The sequence below is a fragment of the Monodon monoceros genome, unplaced genomic scaffold (genome assembly GCF_005190385.1).
Source record: "Monodon monoceros isolate NGI ecotype Baffin Bay Population unplaced genomic scaffold, NGI_Narwhal_1 Super_Scaffold_3, whole genome shotgun sequence".
Classification (NCBI taxonomy): Eukaryota; Metazoa; Chordata; class Mammalia; order Artiodactyla; family Monodontidae; genus Monodon; species Monodon monoceros.
Genome location: NW_021703780.1, coordinates 40,653,837 through 40,673,193, shown reverse-complemented (window position 1 = coordinate 40,673,193; position 19,357 = coordinate 40,653,837). Strand labels below are relative to the sequence as shown.

The window sequence follows — 19,357 nt, the reverse complement described above, 5'->3', positions numbered from 1 at the left end:
AGAAGTAAAAGTGATCAAAAGGCCGGCAAGTTTTGCAGCAGGCAAAGGAGTCCAGGCTCCGGCAGGTCTCAATAAAGTAAGGAACTCCAGGTAGACTCAGGGGAAATGAGAGGTTAGAACGCGGCCTAAGACAAAGAGACCGTACAAAACGCCCACACCAACCGCCCGCACCTCCTCTCCCCGCCGCAAGCACAACGAGGGCGGTGACAACACTCCCGTCGTGGAACCACACTACAGCCGGGAAGAGACCCCACCCTGCAAACCCTCACAACTCCAGGTCCAGGCCCCATTCTCCTCCACGGACAACAGCACGGCGGCGCGCGTTCCCACTGCACTCCGGCTCGGGCGTCCCAAGCCGCACCCTCCACCTGCGGAAAAGGAACCGAGGCAGGGGTCCCCCGGCTGCCCCGCGAGGCCGCCCGCAGTGGGGTAAGGCCTGCTCAGGCGGGAGGTCGGTGCGCCGCGCCCGCTTCCGCCCCACCCACTGCGCGCGCTCCGAGTCCCGCCGCGGGAGTTACGGAACCCGCCCTCACGCCTGCGCACTGCTCTCCCCGCGGCCTCCCGCTCTCCTTTCCCCTCCCCCAATCTGGTCGCACCCATGCGCCTGCGCTGTGCACGTTCCCGGGCTGCTGCAGCCATGCTGAACCCGTACGGAGAGGCGAGTGGGGGGGATAGGGTCGACGATAGCAGGATGGGAAGCCGGGGATATGCAGAAGCAGCGGCATTAGAGTGCTCTGGGTCTGTGGAGAAATGCCTGGGCTATGCGGCCCCCTTGGCCCCTTGAACGACCCCTAGGAACCTACGGAAAACGCCCCCGTGGCGGGGGGAGGGAGCGGCTGGCACGTGACCCGGGTCAGCCAATCTGGATGTTGCTGACGTGGCCGCGCGGCCCCGATGCTCTCCCCACCCCCCAGTTCAGTCGGGAAGGGAGGGGCTGGGGGCTACGCCCCCTCCCCCAAAGCAACCTCAGTTTCCGGGGGGGTGACACCCCGGATTACATCCTCCCCCCGCACCAAGACAAGGGGAATATTGGAGCCCCCCTGGAAGGTTCCAGGATCCAGGTGAGACGGGGCCTTTGGCGGGCGGGGGCGTTGTCAGTCATTTAAGTGCCTAACCAATGGTGGGGAGTCCGGGAGGGAGATTCTTGGGGTGCAGAGAAGAATCCTGAGGGTGGGAGGATTTGTCCTTCAAACAGTTTACAGCCAATGGGAGTGTGTAGGGGGGCGAGCAGGAGAGGGCCCCTCGGGTGGGGGAGGGGAATGGCCAACCTCTGTCTCAATACCAATTGGAGGGCAAAGGGGCGTGGGGGCGGTTCCCCCCCCATTCCATTCGTCCCCTGGGGGTACAGGAGCTTGGAGCCAGGTGAGAAGGGATCCTTTTGGCGTTTGGAGGGTGGGGTGACCTAGTGGGCTGAGGAGTGAGAGTGGTGACTGTAGTTCTTACTCGTAGATGGGAATGCTGAGAGTTGGCAACCCGGGTTGTAAACTGAGATTGTTCCCAGGCGCCCACTCCCTTTCTCCGCAGAGACTAAGGAGCATTTTTGTGCTTCCTTTGTATCAGCGGTAGGAAGCTGGCAGTCGCCACATGGCACGGTGGAGGTTACACTTCGAGTCGCTTATCGAATTTGTGTGCATTCACGTGGACATGACCTGCGGAGCCTTCCGAACAAAACCTTCTTTGCCGCGGCGGGGGTCTTAGCTGAGCATGTGTCTACCCCAGGCTGGGGAGGGCTTGCAGGCTGGAAGCTTGAGGTCCTCTTGGGAGCAGAAACCGGCCCAACCGGCGTCTTGGGAGGGGTTGGAAATCGTGGCCTGAGACAGGAGAGAGTGAGTCTCAGGACCTGGAACGATTTCACAGCTCCCAAGGTTTCGGGTTTCTCCTGGGTGGCGTCTTTTGCCTCCTTCATCCCCTCCCCCATTCCTGAACAGTTCTTTCCTTGTGTATTGCGGGGGAGGGAACGGAAAGGAGGGAAGAGTTACTTTTCCAAATTACTGAGTAGCAGTAGCCTCCCCTGTGACTCATGTAGGGGAAGGGAGAACTGGGAGGGAGCGGAGAGCAGTGATTTTCCGGAATGCAGGGAAATAAGCCAGAGTACTGTCTGGCTGCCCTTTTCCTTTCTAATAAGGCCCTGTATACTCTCGACCTCCTAAATTTTCTTCCCTGGCCGGCCCCTTGATGGGCCTGTGTGCAGACTTGCAAGGCCCCGGGTGGAGAAAGGCAGATTGGGGAGGTTGGGCCATTAGGGGGAGGGGAGAAGGCCTTTGCAAAGTTGCTGTGTCATTGCTCTCTTTGCTGCAGCCACCCGGGCGGGCCCGCTTGTACTTTTGGGGCCGAGGTCTGATCGGAGGTGGGTGGGGGGGAGGAGAGAGACTGCTTTCCCGGTGCGCACTACCCCTCCTCCACAGGGTTTGCCGGACTCGGGTGGTCGAGAATTGATGGCCATTTTAGACACAGTAAGCGAGGTTAGGGTTCCAGGGCCGCTACGGAGGGAGGGTGACCTAGTTGGAGTTCAAGGACCTAGGCCCTCACGAAGCCCTGGGTTTGCGGGGGGAGGGGGCTCTTATATTCCTTAATTTACATTAATTTCCTTATTCAGATATGCATAGTCTGTTTTCTTCCTTGGTAGGTAGAAGAGGGGACGTGGAGGAGGGGAAGGCCCCCCACTAAAGCCCAGGTGGGGGAAATTCTTTCACTCTCCGGTAAGGGGGCGGGGGAGCCCCAGAGGTGGCTTTAGAGATCTTGACCTTGTGCTTTGGCTCTATTCACACTTAGTCTGTAACCCTATTCAGATTACTGTACTAGATTGTGGGAAAGATGTAAGTTGAGTGGGTTGGGGGGAGGGGGCGAAATTGAGTTCCCAAAATGGCTCCTGCCCCTCCTCGGAGGCGGACGGCCCGGGGGGAGGGGGGAGGGGAGAGGAGGGGGAGGGCTAGTCTGAGCCGCAGCCGCCGCCTCCTCCGCTCGCCCTCCTCCCTGGCGCTGACCGATGGACCAGCCGCTCCGTGGGGAGGACTCCGAACCCTGGTGGGGGGGATGGGGGGGCCCTACCGCCCCCGCGACGCCAGGACCCTTAGAGGGTGTGGGCCTGCCTTGGGGGTGGGGGGAGGGCGGGGAGCGTGGGGAGAGGTCTGAGCTCGCCAGGAGGGGGAGGGCGTTCACCCTGATTCGCCCCTCGCGGGACTTGTTTTTTCCGCTCTGAGCCAGACACCGGAATGAAGTTTGGGGAGGAGGTGGGTTTCATTTTAAAGGGTATATGGGTGCGTTTGGAGATTTTGCTCCCAGTTAAGGGTTGCCGAGGTTTTGTCGAGCAGGCAGATATTTGTATTGGTACCTGAAGGTATGAGTGGGAGGGATTGGAGAGGTGCTTGGGGTGCAAGTGTTTGGAACGTATTCTGTTTGGTTGCCTTGTTGGTGAAAAGCCTTTAAGAGTTCACAGATGGTAGATTCTGGGGAGAGTTTTGCCTTTGTCTTTCGATTGTTTGGCTTGGGGAAGGAAAGGGAGGATTTTAATTATCAATTCTGTATTTTTGATTGCGGAGAACGGGAACGTTCGGTTCCTTCCTCGCTGCGTTTGGGAGCCCTTAGCTGTTTGCCAGTGCCAGGCCGCGGCTTCTAAGATGGCGTCTCCTTCCTCATTTCAGATTCTTCACTGCTGCGGCCTGCTCACTGCCGAGAACAACAAGCCGCGGGCGTCCTGTGGCCACACCCCGGCGGGCCCAGGCTGACTACGCCCACGCGGCCGCCTCCAGTCCTGCCAGTCTGGCCAATGGAGGAGCTACAAACGGCACGACCTGCCCGAGCTTGGCAGTCACCAGTCGCACTGGGCTTGGACGCCTGGGAAGACTTTGTTGGAAGGGGAGGCGGGGAGAGGGTGCTGCACCCCTGCCAACCTCGCTCTTTCCCTGGAGTTGCCGAACCACAGCGCAGCCAATTGGCTCGGAGATGTGGTGGGTTGCCGCTTCCCTGTGGGTCTATGCGGCATTCTTCTGCCTGGTGACTAACGCGTTGGAAATGAGGCTTATGACGTCATCGCACCCGCCGACCAATAGAAAACGCTCCCGCGGAGAGAGGTTCCTCCCCCTTCGACTGCGCTTCTTCACGCGCGTGAGCGAGCGCGCGCGCGCGGAGGGGGTGGGGGAAGTCGCGAGCGCGGTGGCGCGCATGAGCGGCGAAGCTCCGCCCTCCTGCCTATATATAAAGGGCTGGCGCGGGGCTCGGCGGCGCCATTTCGCGCTGGAGTGGAGCAGCCTCTAGAACGAGCTGGAGGATTCTGCCTACCTATACAGAGCCTTCGAGTCGTCCGGGGCCGCCATTACAATCCACGTCCATCCGCTTGGAAATGGCCTTCGTCTCGGCCTATGACCGGTCCCGGCGGACAGTACAGACCCCATAGAAGCCCCCGAAGCTCCCCTTTTTCGAGCCCCGCCCAGTCCTCGGAGTCTGTCCACCCCCTCTACTCCGCCCTCAAGAGGATTTCAAAGATGGAGGCGGCGGCTCCCTAAACCACTTTTCGTGTTCATCCGCCTCCATCCGAGATCGAAACGGGACCTCGTCCGCGCCGGACGGTCCTGGCAGGAAGAGGGGATCCTTGCAGACCAACAGCGGGCAATATTGACGACGGTGTCTGGGATCGGGGACTGTCCTGGGGTTTGAAGAGTCCGTCCCCCCTTCGCTCGCCCGCCTCAGCTGGGGCCGCCGCCATTTTCTCGCTGTCCGCCTCCTGCGGAGCGCGCCAAGCTGCCGGGAGTTCTCCGAGAAACAGCGGAGGAGACTGCTTTCGTGCCGGCCCGGCGGGGGGGGTTGTTGCCTGGAGGGCCGAGGGCAGCGGCCCCCGCCCCCCCCCACCACTTCCCGGGTTATGCTGGACTGGAAGGTAAGGGGAACCGAGGCCACCCGGACTTTCCGCGGCTGAGGGCAGCGCCGGTTCCCCGTGGTCAAGATGCTGCAAAACGTGACTCCCCACAACAAGTACGTCCCCGCGAACGGCATGTGGGAAGGGGACGTTTGCGAGTTGCAGCGCGCGGGTGTGGGGCGTCGGATTCGGAGGAAGTGCGGAACCGAGTGGGGCGCGTTGTTGTTCCGTGGCGCAACTGTTGGCTCGCCGGGCTCGCGCAGGGGGTTGAGCGGCGGTTTGGGACTGAGGCAGTGGCCCAGATCCTGAATATGGAGGGAGCACAGGTTGTCAGTTTATGTGTTGTTTCTTTCTCTGTGGTTAGATCTTACCCGAGTCGGGCAGAGGGAGGTGGCGGCAGAATGTAATGGGGAAGGACGCTGATTGGGGAGCAGGTCCTGCGGGTAGTGGGTTTGGTGTCTAGCGACGGTTTGTCAGGCCTTTTGGGGGAGTGGGTTCGTGGCCATATCTTGTGCTTTACAGGGTTGCCATGGTGATAGAGCTCGAGGACTGGAAACGGAGATTTCCTGAGTAGGGTAGAAGGATCACTCTTTCCTAATGTCTGGGGTAGGTCATTAAGTTCCTGCTAGTCTTTCGTTGACTGGTGCGGTTTTGTGTTGAGAGTTGTGTGTCTTGTTGCAGAGGATGGGGTTTTTTGCTGTGTTTTTTTTTGTTTTTGTGATACAATTGGGAGTTTCATTCAGGGTAGGAGGGTGGAGCTAAGGATCCTCTAGTCCAGCTCTGCGGATGTAAACAATGAGATTTTGGTATAACGGCTTTAGTCTTGGGCCTTGGGAAGCACCTGGTCTCGAGGAGCACCAGAGAGAATGTAAACTTGGTGCATTATTGGCGTTTGATCTTCAGAGTTGATGCTGCAGTGGGAACTGTTAACGGCATCACAGTTTTTGTTAGGGGTTGCAGGGGAGGTCTGTATCACTTTTCTGAGGGAACTTGCTGACCTTGACTGTTCGGACAGCTCTATTTTTTGAGTTCTTCAGAGGGAGGAGACGAATTTGTGAATAATTTCTGGAGGCTGGTAGCTTGGGGTATTCCAGGCTGTGAAGTGTGACAAATGCTCCCTTGTCTGATTTTTTTCTTTTTTTGAGTTGATAGGGTTTTCCGTTAGATGTCTGGTCTGTTTGGAGTTAACTATCCAGAGCTTGTGGAGGATGCTGATTCCTTCTGCACAGGTGGATTCTTAAGTGTCTGTTTAATTAGCATTTTATGAAATTTTTCTATTTTGTTTCCTTTTCACCCGCTTCTCTCAGGCTCAACCACCATGGCAACCACCAAGTCCCTAGTGAGGAGGAAGCTTGGGGCTTGAGTTTCTCGGCTCCACCCATTTTGCTTAAGTCCCATACCAATAAGGCTGTGATTCTCAAATGGCTGTGCCCTGTGAGAAATTACCTTGGGCTTTTTCACTTTAAATTTTAAAAACAGATGAAAGAGTCCATCAGATTTGAGAATTCAGAATGTAGGACTAAGAACAGAAGAGGTGGTAGGAAGTACAAGAACAAAAGCTCCATGGATTGTTTGGATACTGGTTTCATTTTCGTAATCTTGACCACCTTTCACTAGATTCCAAGCCTGGATTTATTGAGGGTACGTAGTGTAAATTAGTGTAAATTGTACTCTCTTAAGTTCCACAAGATTATCACGTATGGTTTTGTTCCTTGTCTTCACAGGCTCCCTGGGGAGGGGAATGCAGGGTTACTGGGGCTGGGCCCAGAGGCAGCAGCGCCTGGGAAAAGGATTCGAAAGCCCTCCCTGTTGTATGAGGGATTCGAGAGCCCCACAATGGCTTCAGTGCCGGCTTTGCAACTAACTCCTGCCAACCCACCACCCCCGGAGGTGTCCAATCCCAAAAAGCCAGGACGGGTTACCAACCAGTTGCAATACCTGCACAAGGTGGTGATGAAGGCTCTGTGGAAACATCAGTTTGCATGGCCCTTCCGGCAGCCTGTGGATGCTGTCAAACTGGGTCTGCCGGTGAGTAGAGAGATTGGAGTGGGGAGGTATGGAAATGAACAAGAATGTGTGTGCGTGGAGGTGGGCTGTCTAGTGTAGCTGCTGCGGCCCCTAGGAGTTCCCATTTCTACCCTGTAGGGCAGATAGCCACCAGATTTCTGGATTCTTGGTCCTTTGTGTTTGATCCAACCGCTTGCTATCTTAGCATCTCTCATTGTGCCCTCCATGTGTCCTTCCTTAACTTTTGTGCCCTGGCTCCATTTTACAGATTCCCACCCCAGGTTGGGAGAGGACCACGGTGGCCAAAATTCTTAGCTTCTTCCTCTCCCTCATGCAGCCCATGGATAGCCAGCCCCAGAGGTAATGTCACAGGATGGGAAGCTTTTCCAGAGTGGGTGGGAGGTGGGTGGTTAGAGAAAGGCAGTAGGGGCCTCCCTATGGGTGATAAGAATCCTGTTCCATTTTTTTCCTATCCCGTAGATTTAACTGGGGCCGCAGTTTAGGAGACTTTGTATTCTTGATGCGTAGGGGGTGTGTATGTGCGTGTGTGTTGGGGTCGGTAGTTTGCTTAGGAGAACAGGCGTTCATTTTTTTGTAGCTCTGACCTACCATTTCTTTTTTTAGGATTATCACAAAATTATAAAGCAGCCTATGGATATGGGTACTATTAAGAGGAGACTTGAAAACAACTATTACTGGGCTGCCTCAGAGTGTATGCAGGATTTTAATACCATGTTCACCAACTGTTATATTTACAACAAGGTGAGTGTTTTTGTGTTGTTAGTAGTTGGGGAGAGACAGTGCATTTTTTATCACTACTTTATCAATGAAAGGTATAAGTGTTTTACTGTAGGTGTTCTCAATAGTCAGGATCCTAGAAAGTCTGAGTTCCAAAAGGTACCACTAAAAGCAGTGATGTGGTTTCAGAGATCCAGAGTTAAGAGATGTTTAAATAGAGCACTTTTTATTCTTGTGGATAGTGGCCCTGTTTCTCAGAGAAATCTCCAGAGATCTGAGTAGAGCAGGAACTATTTTTTTTTTAATCAGCTCTCATTCTCTTCTGAACTTTATTTCTTTGTTGCATCTTGAGGGGCAGAGTTGGAAGAGAAAAGGGAATTTAATGGCCCAATACAGGTGATTTTCAGTACTTGATGGTGAAGTTGTGTAAGGGGAGTGGTGGTGATGCCTGGGGCTAGGAATTCCTCAGAGAAAAATGGTTTTGCTTGTCTTTTGCTGGCATTTGAACTTTTTCTTTGTGTTTCCTGTAGCCTACTGATGATATTGTCCTGATGGCACAAACGCTGGAAAAGATCTTTCTACAGAAGGTGGCATCAATGCCACAAGAGGAACAAGAGCTTGTGGTGACTATCCCTAAGAACAGCCACAAGAAAGGGGCCAAATTGGCAGGTAGGAAGAGAAGGAGTTTTGCCAATGAAGACCGAAAGATGGGAAAGATAATCAGACTAAACTTTTTTTCTCTCCCCCCACCCCAGCACTCCAGGGCAGTATCACCAGTGCCCATCAGGTGCCTGCTGTCTCTTCTGTGTCTCACACAGCCCTGTATACTCCACCACCTGAGATACCTACCACTGTCCTCAACATTCCCCACCCATCGGTCATCTCTTCGCCCCTTCTCAAGTCCTTGCACTCCGCTGGACCCCCGCTCCTTGCTGTCTCTGCAGCTCCCCCAGCCCAGCCCCTTGCCAAGGTATACATCTGTGGATATCTTTGGGACAATGAGGAGGGAAAGGTCTTGAATGGAGTGGACCCAGGGTAAAAGGCTCCTGTCTTGTTTTTCTCTGCAGAAAAAAGGGGTAAAGCGGAAAGCAGATACTACCACCCCTACACCTACAGCTATCCTGGCTCCTGGCTCCCCAGCTAGCCCTCCCGGGGGTCTTGAGCCTAAGGCAGCACGGCTTCCACCTATGCGTAGAGAGAGTGGCCGTCCTATCAAGCCCCCACGCAAAGACTTGCCTGACTCTCAGCAACAACACCAAAGCTCCAAGAAAGGAAAGCTGTCGGAACAGTTAAAACACTGCAATGGCATTTTGAAGGAATTACTCTCTAAGAAGCACGCTGCCTATGCCTGGCCTTTCTATAAACCAGTGGACGCTTCTGCTCTTGGCCTGCATGACTACCATGACATCATTAAGCACCCCATGGACCTCAGCACTGTCAAGGTACCCACTGCATGGGGCAGATGGGATACTCAGGCAGTGATTGGAGCCTAGGGATCAATAAAACAGTCACTTTTTCCGGGCACACAGCAGTCTCGGTATTTTATTTTCACAAAATAGTAACGGGGCAGAAGGTCAGGTACTTGTTAGGAGTCCATATTTTCTGGAGTTTGAGACAGTATGGTGGGTTTTGTGTTCAGAGCATCGCTACTCATCTACAATTAGGTCCTACCTATTGGGAATGTTGGGTTAGGATAGGAAAGTTAAGGGATGGCTGGTTAGTCAGAGGCCACCCACCCTTCTCTTTTCACTTAGAAATGATTTTTTTTCCTAGACATAGATATTTCTTCAACCCACCCAAATTCCTTTGACTTCAAACTTGAGCCCCAGGGCATAGATCGTTAAGACTACCCCTGCCCCGCCCCTGTACTCTCGAGAGGGCTAGCCTTGCGGTGTCTGGAGCTGGCAGGGAAAGGTGAGTCTTCCTGCCTGTGCAGCTTCTGATGCTGCCTCCTTCTGCAGCGGAAGATGGAGAATCGTGATTACCGGGATGCACAGGAGTTTGCTGCTGACGTGCGGCTTATGTTCTCCAACTGCTATAAGTACAATCCCCCAGACCATGATGTTGTGGCCATGGCACGAAAGTTACAGGTGAGTGTCAAGGTCGGAGTTGGAAGAATAAATGGGTCTGGGGAGAGCAATTTTGCTGTGGTGCACAGCCTCAACATGGGGCTCTCCCAGTCTCTACAGTTGTAAATTGGAGCTGCCATATGGCTGGGTATGATCAGGGCATATCCACTAGCATGGTTTTGAGTCTGTTGTCTCTTTCTAGGATGTATTTGAGTTCCGTTATGCCAAGATGCCAGATGAACCACTGGAACCAGGGCCTTTACCAGTCTCTACTGCCTTGCCCCCTGGCTTGGCCAAATCATCTTCAGAGTCCTCCAGCGAGGAAAGTAGCAGTGAGAGCTCTTCTGAGGAGGAGGAGGAGGAAGATGAGGAGGACGAAGAGGAGGAAGAAGAGAGTGAAAGCTCTGACTCTGAGGAAGAAAGGGCTCATCGCTTGGCTGAACTACAGGAACAGGTATTATTTTAATTTGTCACTGTTCAGTTTACTGGGTGAGGTTTGTGCATTGTCTTGGCCCTAAATTTATTTTGTTTCAGTCTTTATCGCTTTACCTATTTATTTTTTCCATTTCACATGATTCTTTTTCCTCTTTAGCTTCGAGCAGTACATGAACAACTGGCTGCCCTGTCCCAAGGCCCGATATCCAAGCCCAAGCGAAAGAGAGAAAAAAAAGAGAAAAAGAAGAAACGGAAGGCAGAGAAGCATCGAGGCCGAGCTGGGGTTGAGGAAGATGACAAAGGGCCTCGGGCACCTCGCCCATCTCAGCCCAAGAAGTCCAAGAAAGCGAGTGGCAGTGGGGCTGGCAGCGCTGCTACCCTAGGCCCTCCTGGCTTTGGACCTTCTGGAGGAAGTAGCACCAAGTGAGTACTATCTAACATGGAAGCAGAGACAGCTCAGTTATGTCTCTAATCTCTCCGGGGAGGATGATTTCTCCCACTCCTTGCAAAGGTTTCTCTAAATCAGGGTCCAGCGAATTTTTTCTGCAAGTGGCCAGGTGATGAAGTAGACTTTTGAAGACTGTAATCTCTCAAAGCTGCTTAACTCTGACAGTGTAGTCTGCCTACCCCTTCTCTAAACCAGTGAATCTGTGGTTTTTCGTGTTTTCTTCTGTGATCGGGGGTGGGTTAGTGCTTTAGGGAGCAAAAAAAAGTGGACCTGTGCCAGTGTACTTATATTTAGTTCTCAAAGTCCGAGATTAATAAAAGTGTTTGGCATGTATAGAAGCTCTGCTCCCCTGATACAGTGTCTAGTAGCCCACTCATTTGCCTTAATGGAAAACAGTTTTTCAGGCATGAAATCCAGGTCACTGGGTTGAATAGTGAGAATGTCCCACAATTGACAATTTTCTTTTGCCCGTAGACTCCCCAAAAAGGCCACAAAGACAGCCCCACCTGCCCTGCCTGCAGGCTATGATTCAGAGGAAGAGGAAGAAAGCAGGCCCATGAGTTACGACGAGAAGCGGCAGTTGAGCCTGGACATCAACAAGTTGCCCGGGGAGAAACTGGGTCGAGTTGTACACATAATTCAAGCCAGGGAGCCCTCTTTACGTGACTCAAACCCAGAAGAAATTGAGATTGATTTTGAAACGCTCAAGCCATCCACACTTAGAGAGCTTGAACGCTATGTCCTTTCCTGCCTACGAAAGAAACCTCGGAAGCCCTATAGTGAGTATGAAATGAGGCCCACCAGTTAACTCAGCAAATCCTCGCGAAGTTCTGAGGACAGTGAGAGAAGGATAGTTAGGCATACGCTTGATGGACTTGAGATCATCAGCTCCTGGGATGATAAGGGTTGGATTGGTTGCTTCCCAATGTTCAAGAAAGGAATTTGGCAACAATAGGGGACAGAGAAACTAGGGTGCTTCTGGCTATCTTATTCCTGGTATATTTCTTTTTCTAGCTATTAAGAAACCTGTGGGAAAGACAAAGGAGGAGCTGGCCTTGGAGAAGAAGCGGGAACTAGAAAAGCGGTTACAAGATGTTAGTGGGCAGCTCAATTCTACCAAAAAGCCCCCCAAGAAAGGTGAGTGTTCAGTAAGCCACTGTGAATTCACTACATCCTGCCCTCTTGACTCTTGAAAAATGGAAATCAGACTGAAATAATCTTTAAACTTCAACTTTGTTCTGCAGCGAGTGAAAAAACAGAGACGTCATCGGCACAGCAGGTAGCAGTGTCCCGCCTCAGTGCTTCCAGCTCCAGCTCAGATTCCAGCTCCTCTTCTTCATCTTCCTCTTCTTCAGACACCAGTGATTCAGACTCAGGCTAAGGGGCCAGGCCAGATGGGGCAGGAGGCTCCGCAGGACCGGACCCCTAGACCACCCTGCCCCACCCCTACTCTCCCTTTGCTGTGACACTTCCTCATCTCACCCCCTCCCCCGACTGTAGGAGAGCTGGCTCTGCAGGGGGGAGGAATGCAGGGACAATTACTGAAGGAGGGACATAAATGGACAAAATACAACTGCGTTCCCAGCCCCATGGAGAGTGACCTCTTAGGCATAGAGCCCCTATTCAAAATGACTGTGGTGGGGCAGGGGTATAAAGGGTGGGAATGGGCAAAGGCCCTGATACAGGGTTACCTGAGGCCGTAGCTGCCCTGTTCATTTGTAAGGGCCCTGTTTTGAGGTTGTTTGTTCTAATTTATTTTAAGCTAGGTAAGGCCGAGGCAGGGTGGGGCCATGGTCCCCTCAGCCTCCGTGGGGAGGGAGGAAGGTGTTCTTTTTTTACGTTGACTTTTTTTTTCTACTCAGTTTTCCCTTTTCCTTCTCCATTTGGGGCTCCTGGGGGTTTCAGTCATCTCCCCATTTGGTCCCCTGGATTGTCTTTTCTTTGTCTGTTGATTCTAACTTGTAAATAAAGAAAATATTATTCAAGTTTTGAGTTTATTACTTTAATGACATTTCTTTTTCTAGTGCTTCAAAATGAATGTGATACAATTGAGATTTTGAAGAAAGTACTCTGAGATGAGGAAAAAGGACCATCCTGTTTTAAGTAAGCCAGTAGGCTGTTGCTGTAGTGATAGAAGTGCATCTTCCCTTTGTAAAGTGAATCCCCCAAAATAACCTTAAAGTTTGCAATTTGCTCTGGTTTTAGATGAAGAAAACAAAATTCTCTGGCTCATTCATATCTTAACCAAGAGTTTCAAACTCAAGATTTGGAATAGGCTCAAGTTTTCCTCTCGTGCCGGATATGTGGGTTGTTTCCTGGACACTTAGCAAGATGTGAAAGGGATGGGAGGTAGCCAACAATAAGTACTTCTTGCATTGGGCATCTGCCTTAAAAAGGCAGTTGTGCCTACTTTTATAATTTGCTGCTTTGGCCTCAAGTTGCACATGTACATAGCTTTGCAAAGTTGGTTAATACAATGCCAGTTCAGAGAATTCCAGTGATCCTTACCAAAATGAAATCACAAGAACTCATTTCCAGGGCTTCCCTGGTGGTGCAGTGGTTGAGGGTCCGTCTGCCGACGCAGGGGACACAGGTTCGTGCCCCGGTCCGGGAAGATCACACATGGCCGCGGAGCAGCTGGGCCCGTGAGCCTGCGCGTCCAGAGCTTGTGCTCCGCAGCGGGAGAGGCCACGGCAGTGAGAGGCCCGCGTACCGCAAAAAAAAAAAAAAAATTTCCACAAGTCCAACCCCTTCTCGTGCTGTATAGACAGAAGGGCTCTATAGTTGAGAAGTATGAGATGTCTGGTTTCTGGAATTTGGGGGGCTTTACACCCTACAAAAGGGGACGGTTTAAAATAATGTGCCGTAGTAGAAAACCTGAATTTTTAAATGGAAGGCTGGGAATGTAAACCTAATGGTTTATTCTGCTGTAATGTTGCTGGAAACAGGTGGAAAGTGGAATATGGTGGAGATGGTAGTGATGATTTTGGAGGTAGCAATAAATTGGGCTCTAGCAGTGACTCAACCCTTGTTGCATACTTGGACTCCAGAGCTGCTAAAAGCTTGTAACGGGTTTCTGTCTGAATCCTTTTTTGGCCATACCCCGCGACTTGTGTGATAATAGTTTCCCAACCAGGGCTTGAACCCAGACTTGCAGTGGAAGTGCAGAGTCCTAACCACTGGACTATCAGGGAATTCCCTGAATTCTTAAGTTGAGGCCCAGGCAACGCTAAAGCTCAAAGAGATGGTAATACCCAAGCAGGGCTGGGAATCACTTGTTACCATTTTGCAAGGCCCTTAGTTTTTTAAAGGGGAGGAGCCCCCTGATTGGGCTTTTCAGCCCACTTAATTGTAGATCTCAGTGAGTGAACTCTTCAACTCCCTTTGAGCTCTGTTCATCTAGAAAAAAGTGATGGAAAGGATTTGGAAAGTTCAGTAGTAGTTAAGAGTTGTGGGTGTGGGATAGGATTTAAGTCCAAAGGGATAAATGTTGATTTCAAATAGATGTGTGTCAATCTAACACTATATCTCATTTAAATGGGCATTTAAGGTGTGAGATTAGTTTGGGGAGGAGACCAGGCATACAATCTTGGAAGACTGTGGCTGCATCCCCTTCTGTTCACGTCATTTAAGTATTTTAAAATTGTGGTTTGGGAAAATAAAGACTTCAACTTTCAAAAGGTGAGTTTCTGACATTGTACCTGTGGAGGCAATTTAATATTCCCTATAGACTGAATCCAGAACAGTCTAAGTGCTGTAAAAGTAGGTGGCCTGGCTTATTCCCTTGACTGCAGAGCAGGCTGAGACTGGGCAAGAGTGGCTCTGGACCTGGTTTACACCTCCCTCTTTACCACCTCACTAGACAGCTTACAAACGTTCATGGATTTCCTGATGGTAAGTCTGTTGGTGAAGAGTTCTTTCCCTGGTTCCTGACCCTTGAGGTTGCCATTTAGCCCTTTGATTTACTTTTTCCTTTAGTCGAATTTACTGGTCAAAACCTTAGCTCTATCCCATCCTCTCCTTGAGGCACTGTAATAGTTTCAGGAGTCTGATCCCCATTTTGGTTGGAATTATTGTCTTCCAAAGTAACAAGCGCAGTCCCCAGCACAACCAGAAGGAACAATTATGGAATCCTACCGTGGGCAGTATTACCTCCCATGCTCTTTCCAGCTCTTGTAAGTATGGGTTCCACTGCCTCTTTTTTTTTGCTACCTCTTGCCATTTGCTCCCCTTTAATGTTTCCATAGTAATCATTTATTCAGAGTTCCTTTGATTGTCTTATTTTTCAATAAACACCATTGATCTAGACGTCAAACTGCTCAGTCAGGAGGTGTGGCAGTGAAGATAAAGACAAGGCCCTTGCCTTGTCTTTGAATCTTGCTTTATCAGTGCAGTTAGCTCGTGGTGCAGTTACTGGGCTGATTTGCTCTAAGATGAAGGCATGACAGTCTTCCAGATGATTCTTTCTAATTGCACCCAAATGTGTGCACCCCAGTCCAAGCCCGGCCAGCCTTGCTCTTGGATTCTCTCAGCACTATCCTGACTGAAAAGCCCTGCTTCCCTGAGGGGCTCCCAGGACAAGAACCAAAGCTGGTTGGAGTTACTCTCTGAGGCTTGCCAAGAATAACACAGGGGAGGACTCGCTGATCAAAGAGAAAAGGACTCCCAGAGAGCCATGAAGGGGACTGGGAATGGTAGATGGAACTGATATATGATGATTCCATGATCTCCGTCTTTGCTTCTTTCCCCTATCCTGGATCGTCACCCTAGTTCAAACTCTGCAGAATCCCACAAGCAGGTCTTGCTGTCCCCATAGTTTACATTCTGGGAGCAGGAAAAGGGGTGACATTAGACAACAGATCACAGTTTTTAATAAAAATTATAAGTTTTAGCAGTGCAATATGCAAAGATCTGTAAAGAATTTAGGAGGGTTCTGATCTGAGAGATTTCTGAGAACTGTTCAGATATATCTGGGAAGGATGAGTAGTGTTTGCGTCAGGGAGGGCGGGAGTGAGCACTGCCAGCAGAAGAAAGTGATCGTTCCCTGGTGGTCTAGCGGTTAGGATTCCGGCCTTCCACTGCCGTGGCCTGGTTCAATAACTGGTCAGGGAACTGAGATCCTGCAAGCCGTGCAGCATGACAAAAAAAAGAAAGGCGCGGCGGACGGCGGCCCGAGAGGAGCGCCCGCGCTGCGGCCCGCGGGACCGCACCGCGACCGCCCGGGCCGGCCCCGAGGAGCGCCCGCCGCCGCGCGCGGACCGAGGAGATGTGGGACATGAGGATTTGGGATATGAATTCATTTGAAAAACCACTTTGGGGTTATGAACGTGATTTCTGATGAAACTGGATTGGAATAATTTTCATGATCTTTGTATATTTATATATATATATTTTTTAATTTTGCATTTGATTTAAAGTGCCATGAGAAAATTTGCATATTGCAAGGTCGTCCTAGCCACCTCCTTGATTTGGGTACTCTTGGATATGTTCCTGCTGCTTTACTTCAGTGAATGCAACAAATGTGATGAAAAAAAAGAGAGAGGACTTCCTGCTGGGGATGTTCTAGAGCCAGTACAAAAGCCTCATGAAGGTCCTGGAGAAATGGGGAAACCAGTCGTCGTTTCTAAAGAGGATCAAGAAAAGATGAAAGATGTTTAAAATCAATCAGTTCAATTTAATGCCAGGTGAGATGATTGCACTCAACAGATCTTTACCAGATGTTAGGTTAGAAGGGTGTAAAACAAAGGTGTATGCAGATAATCTTCCTACCACAAGTGTGGTGATTGTTTTCCATAATGAGGCTTGGAGCACACTTCTGCGAACTGTCCATAGTGTCATTAATCGCTCACCAAGACACATGCTAGAAGAAATTGTTCTAGTAGATGATGCCAGTGAAAGAGACTTTTTTTTTTTTTTTCGGTACTCGGGCCTCTCACTGTTGTGGCCTCTCCCGTTGTGGAGCACAGGCTCTGGACACGCAGGCTCAGCGGCCATGGCTCACGGGCCCAGCCGCTCCGCGGCATGTGGGATCTTCCCGAACTGGGGCACAAACCCGTTTCCCCTGCATCGGCAGGCGGACTCTCAACCACTGCACCACCAAGGAAGCCCGAAAGAGACTTTTTGAAAAGACCTCTAGAGAGTTATGTGAAAAAATTAAAAGTACAGTTCACGTAATTCGAATGGAGCAACGTTCTGGATTGATCAGAGCTAGGTTAAAAGGAGCTGCAGTGTCTAAAGGCCAAGTGATCACCTTTTTAGATGCTCACTGTGAATGTACAGTGGGGTGGCTGGAGCCTCTCTTAGCCAGGATCAAACGTGACAGGAAGACAGTGGTCTGTCCTATCATTGATGTGATCAGTGATGATACTTTTGAGTACATGGCAGGACCTATGGTGGATTCGACTGGAAGCTCAACTTTCGCTGGTATCCTGTTCCCCAAAGAGAAATGGACAGAAGGAAAGGTGATGGAACTCTTCCTGTGAGAACACCTACAATGGCAGGAGGCCTTTTTTCAATAGACAGAGATTACTTTCAGGAAATTGGAACATATGATGCTGGAATGGATATTTGGGGAGGAGAAAACCTAGAAATTTCCTTTAGGATTTGGCAGTGTGGAGGAACTTTGGAGATTGTTACTTGCTCACATGTTGGACATGTGTTTCGGAAAGCTACACCCTACACGTTTCCAGGAGGCACAGGGCAGATTATCAATAAAAATAACAGACGACTTGCAGAAGTGTGGATGGATGAATTCAAGAATTTCTTCTATATAATTTCTCCAGGTGTTACAAAGGTAGATTATGGAGATATATCATCAAGACTTGGTCTAAGACACAAACTCCAAAGCAGACCTTTCTCTTGGTACCTAGAGAATATTTATCCCGATTCTCAGATTCCACGTCACTATTTCTCTTTGGGAGAGATACGAAATGTGGAAACAAATCAGTGTCTAGATAACATGGCTAGAAAAGAGAATGAAAAAGTTGGAATTTTTAGCTGTCACGGTATGGGAGGTAATCAGGTTTTCTCTTACACTGCCAACAAAGAAATTAGAACAGATGACCTTTGCTTGGATGTCTCCAAACTTAATGGCCCAGTCACAATGCTCACATGCCACCACCTAAAAGGCAACCAACTTTGGGAGTATGATCCGGTGAAACTAACCCTGCAGCATGTGAACAGTAATCAGTGCCTGGATAAAGCCACAGAAGAGGACAGCCAGGTGCCCTGCATTAGAGACTGCAATGGAAGCCGGTCCCAGCAGTGGCTTCTTTGAAATGTAACCCTTCCAGAAATATTCTGAGACCAAATTTACAAAAAAAGAAAAAAATAAGGATTGACTGGGCTACCTCAGCATACATTTCTGCCACATTCTCAAGTAGCAAAAAAGGAAACGTGCTTTCCTCCTGCAGGATGTAAGGTTTATCAGCCATTAAAACTTAAACTGCTCTCTCTTTCACTAGCTGTGAACCGGCCTTCCTGTCCAAGGACGTGAAACTACGTAGTAGCAAGATTGTGCACACTGATGTTTACAAGATTAAGAGTCTTTCATCAAGAATCATTGTAAAGAGTATTCAGACTGAAACAATCTAAGAAATGTGCTTTCCAGAGAGCAGCACCTTTTATGGTTTGCTTGCACATCAGTCATTTCTGCTGAATGTGCCGTTATAATGAAGAGATGTCCAAGATTTTTTGTTCTGATTAGAACTGGTAGCCAGTATATTAAATATTGATATAAAAATAAATGAAAAAGAACTGGAACCAGATTCAGAATCATGAAAACATTTTTACAACAATTTAAAAAACTATATTAAACAGGGTTTAAAGGAAATTAAAACAGAACTATGAGAAGTACAATTTGTTATAGTATAGTATCAAATTTCTATATAGATTTTATACCTCAGTGGGGGAAAATAACTGATTCCAATGACATTTCATTCTGTTTCATCTGTGATAGTCATGGATGCTTTTTTTTCCCTTGGGGTGCTGAAATTGAGCTGAAAAAGTGGCTCCTTGAACGTAGTTTTAATTGCTTTCTACAGTTGTTTTTTAAATTTGGTTTGTGGGCTGTTGGAATTGTAATTTTTAATTGCCTTCAAAAAATGGAGATTTAAAATAATGTCTGGTTTCACTGAACAAGTTTTATATCTCAGTTGCTCTTGGGTCAGCTGGCTTATAGACTTTCTCTCACACACAAATTTCTTATTAGATTTTCAACTTCTAACTTGATTCAACTGATTATGTTTAATACCCAAGATTCATACTACTGTACTACAGATTTGTTTTCACAGCAATAAATCTTCTGTTCTTTGTTTATGATTCCACTCAATAGACGGCCTGCAGAAGTGATTTATTATTTGGGTATTTGGAGATGATACGTTTGATGGTTTTTTGGAAAAAACATTTTTCACTCCATACTCAGATGTGCTTCATCGTCAAGTGCATATCTAGATTAGGTTCTTGAATTGTAATGTTTATCTGCTGCTTTTTTTTTTTTAATAAAATTTGACTGAAAAAGAAAAAAAAACAGTGATGGTAACTGTCTGAGAGCAGGTGGTGCTGAGGCAACAGAAAAGGATGCGTGCTTCCAGATAAAGCCAGAAAGTTGGGAAAAGCTAGATCAAGGAGGTCACTTAGGCCACAGTAAGAATTTGAATTTTCATCCTGAAGACTTTTAATAATAGCTCTCATCTATTGAGCACTTACTGTGTACCAAGCAGTGTACTAAAAACAAACTGTAAACTCATTTGGTCCTCATTATGGTCCTTTGAGGTAAGTCTTTTAATTATTTTTTATTTTTGGCTGCAT

General features: G+C 49.4%; 2 protein-coding genes across 6 annotated transcripts; both read left to right on the top strand.

Annotated features, from left to right (window-relative positions):
• The first annotated feature begins 617 nt into the window (after window positions 1-617).
• Window positions 618-12,534, top strand: BRD2 (bromodomain containing 2). 5 transcript variants are annotated; one of them, XM_029241750.1, is made up of 14 exons: window positions 2,918-3,230; window positions 3,642-4,968; window positions 6,577-6,880; window positions 7,128-7,219; window positions 7,484-7,621; window positions 8,128-8,266; window positions 8,353-8,567; window positions 8,665-9,039; window positions 9,559-9,687; window positions 9,869-10,120; window positions 10,259-10,524; window positions 11,024-11,328; window positions 11,564-11,686; window positions 11,794-12,534. In XM_029241750.1, the coding sequence occupies exons 5-14, from the start codon at window positions 7,511-7,513 to the stop codon at window positions 11,928-11,930; spliced, it is 2,052 nt and encodes a 683-aa protein (XP_029097583.1). In that variant the 5' UTR covers window positions 2,918-3,230; window positions 3,642-4,968; window positions 6,577-6,880; window positions 7,128-7,219; window positions 7,484-7,510; the 3' UTR covers window positions 11,931-12,534. The 5 variants fall into 5 exon arrangements, with proteins under 5 accessions (XP_029097579.1, XP_029097581.1, XP_029097583.1 ...); XM_029241746.1 differs by lacking the exons at window positions 2,918-3,230; window positions 7,128-7,219 and adding an exon at window positions 618-1,061; XM_029241748.1 differs by lacking the exons at window positions 2,918-3,230; window positions 7,128-7,219 and adding an exon at window positions 1,333-1,362.
• A 3,436-nt stretch (window positions 12,535-15,970) lies between these two features.
• Window positions 15,971-18,064, top strand: LOC114907719 (polypeptide N-acetylgalactosaminyltransferase 1-like). Its single transcript, XM_029243524.1, is given in 5 exon segments — window positions 15,971-16,197; window positions 16,199-16,486; window positions 16,678-16,709; window positions 16,712-16,933; window positions 16,936-18,064. Coding segments are annotated over 5 exon segments (1,659 nt in total). The 3' UTR covers window positions 17,826-18,064.
• The last annotated feature ends 1,293 nt before the right edge of the window (window positions 18,065-19,357 follow it).

What these genes read in the sequence shown, in the direction of transcription:
- BRD2 (XM_029241746.1), top strand. Translation starts at nt 4,940, where the DNA reads ATGCTGCAAAACGTGACTCCCCACAACAA. An exon ending in CTGTCAAACTGGGTCTGCCG is followed by an intron (nt 6,881 to 7,483) that starts GTGAGTAGAGAG and finishes TTCTTTTTTTAG; the next exon opens with GATTATCACAAAATTATAAA. An exon ending in CCATGGCACGAAAGTTACAG is followed by an intron (nt 9,688 to 9,868) that starts GTGAGTGTCAAG and finishes GTCTCTTTCTAG; the next exon opens with GATGTATTTGAGTTCCGTTA.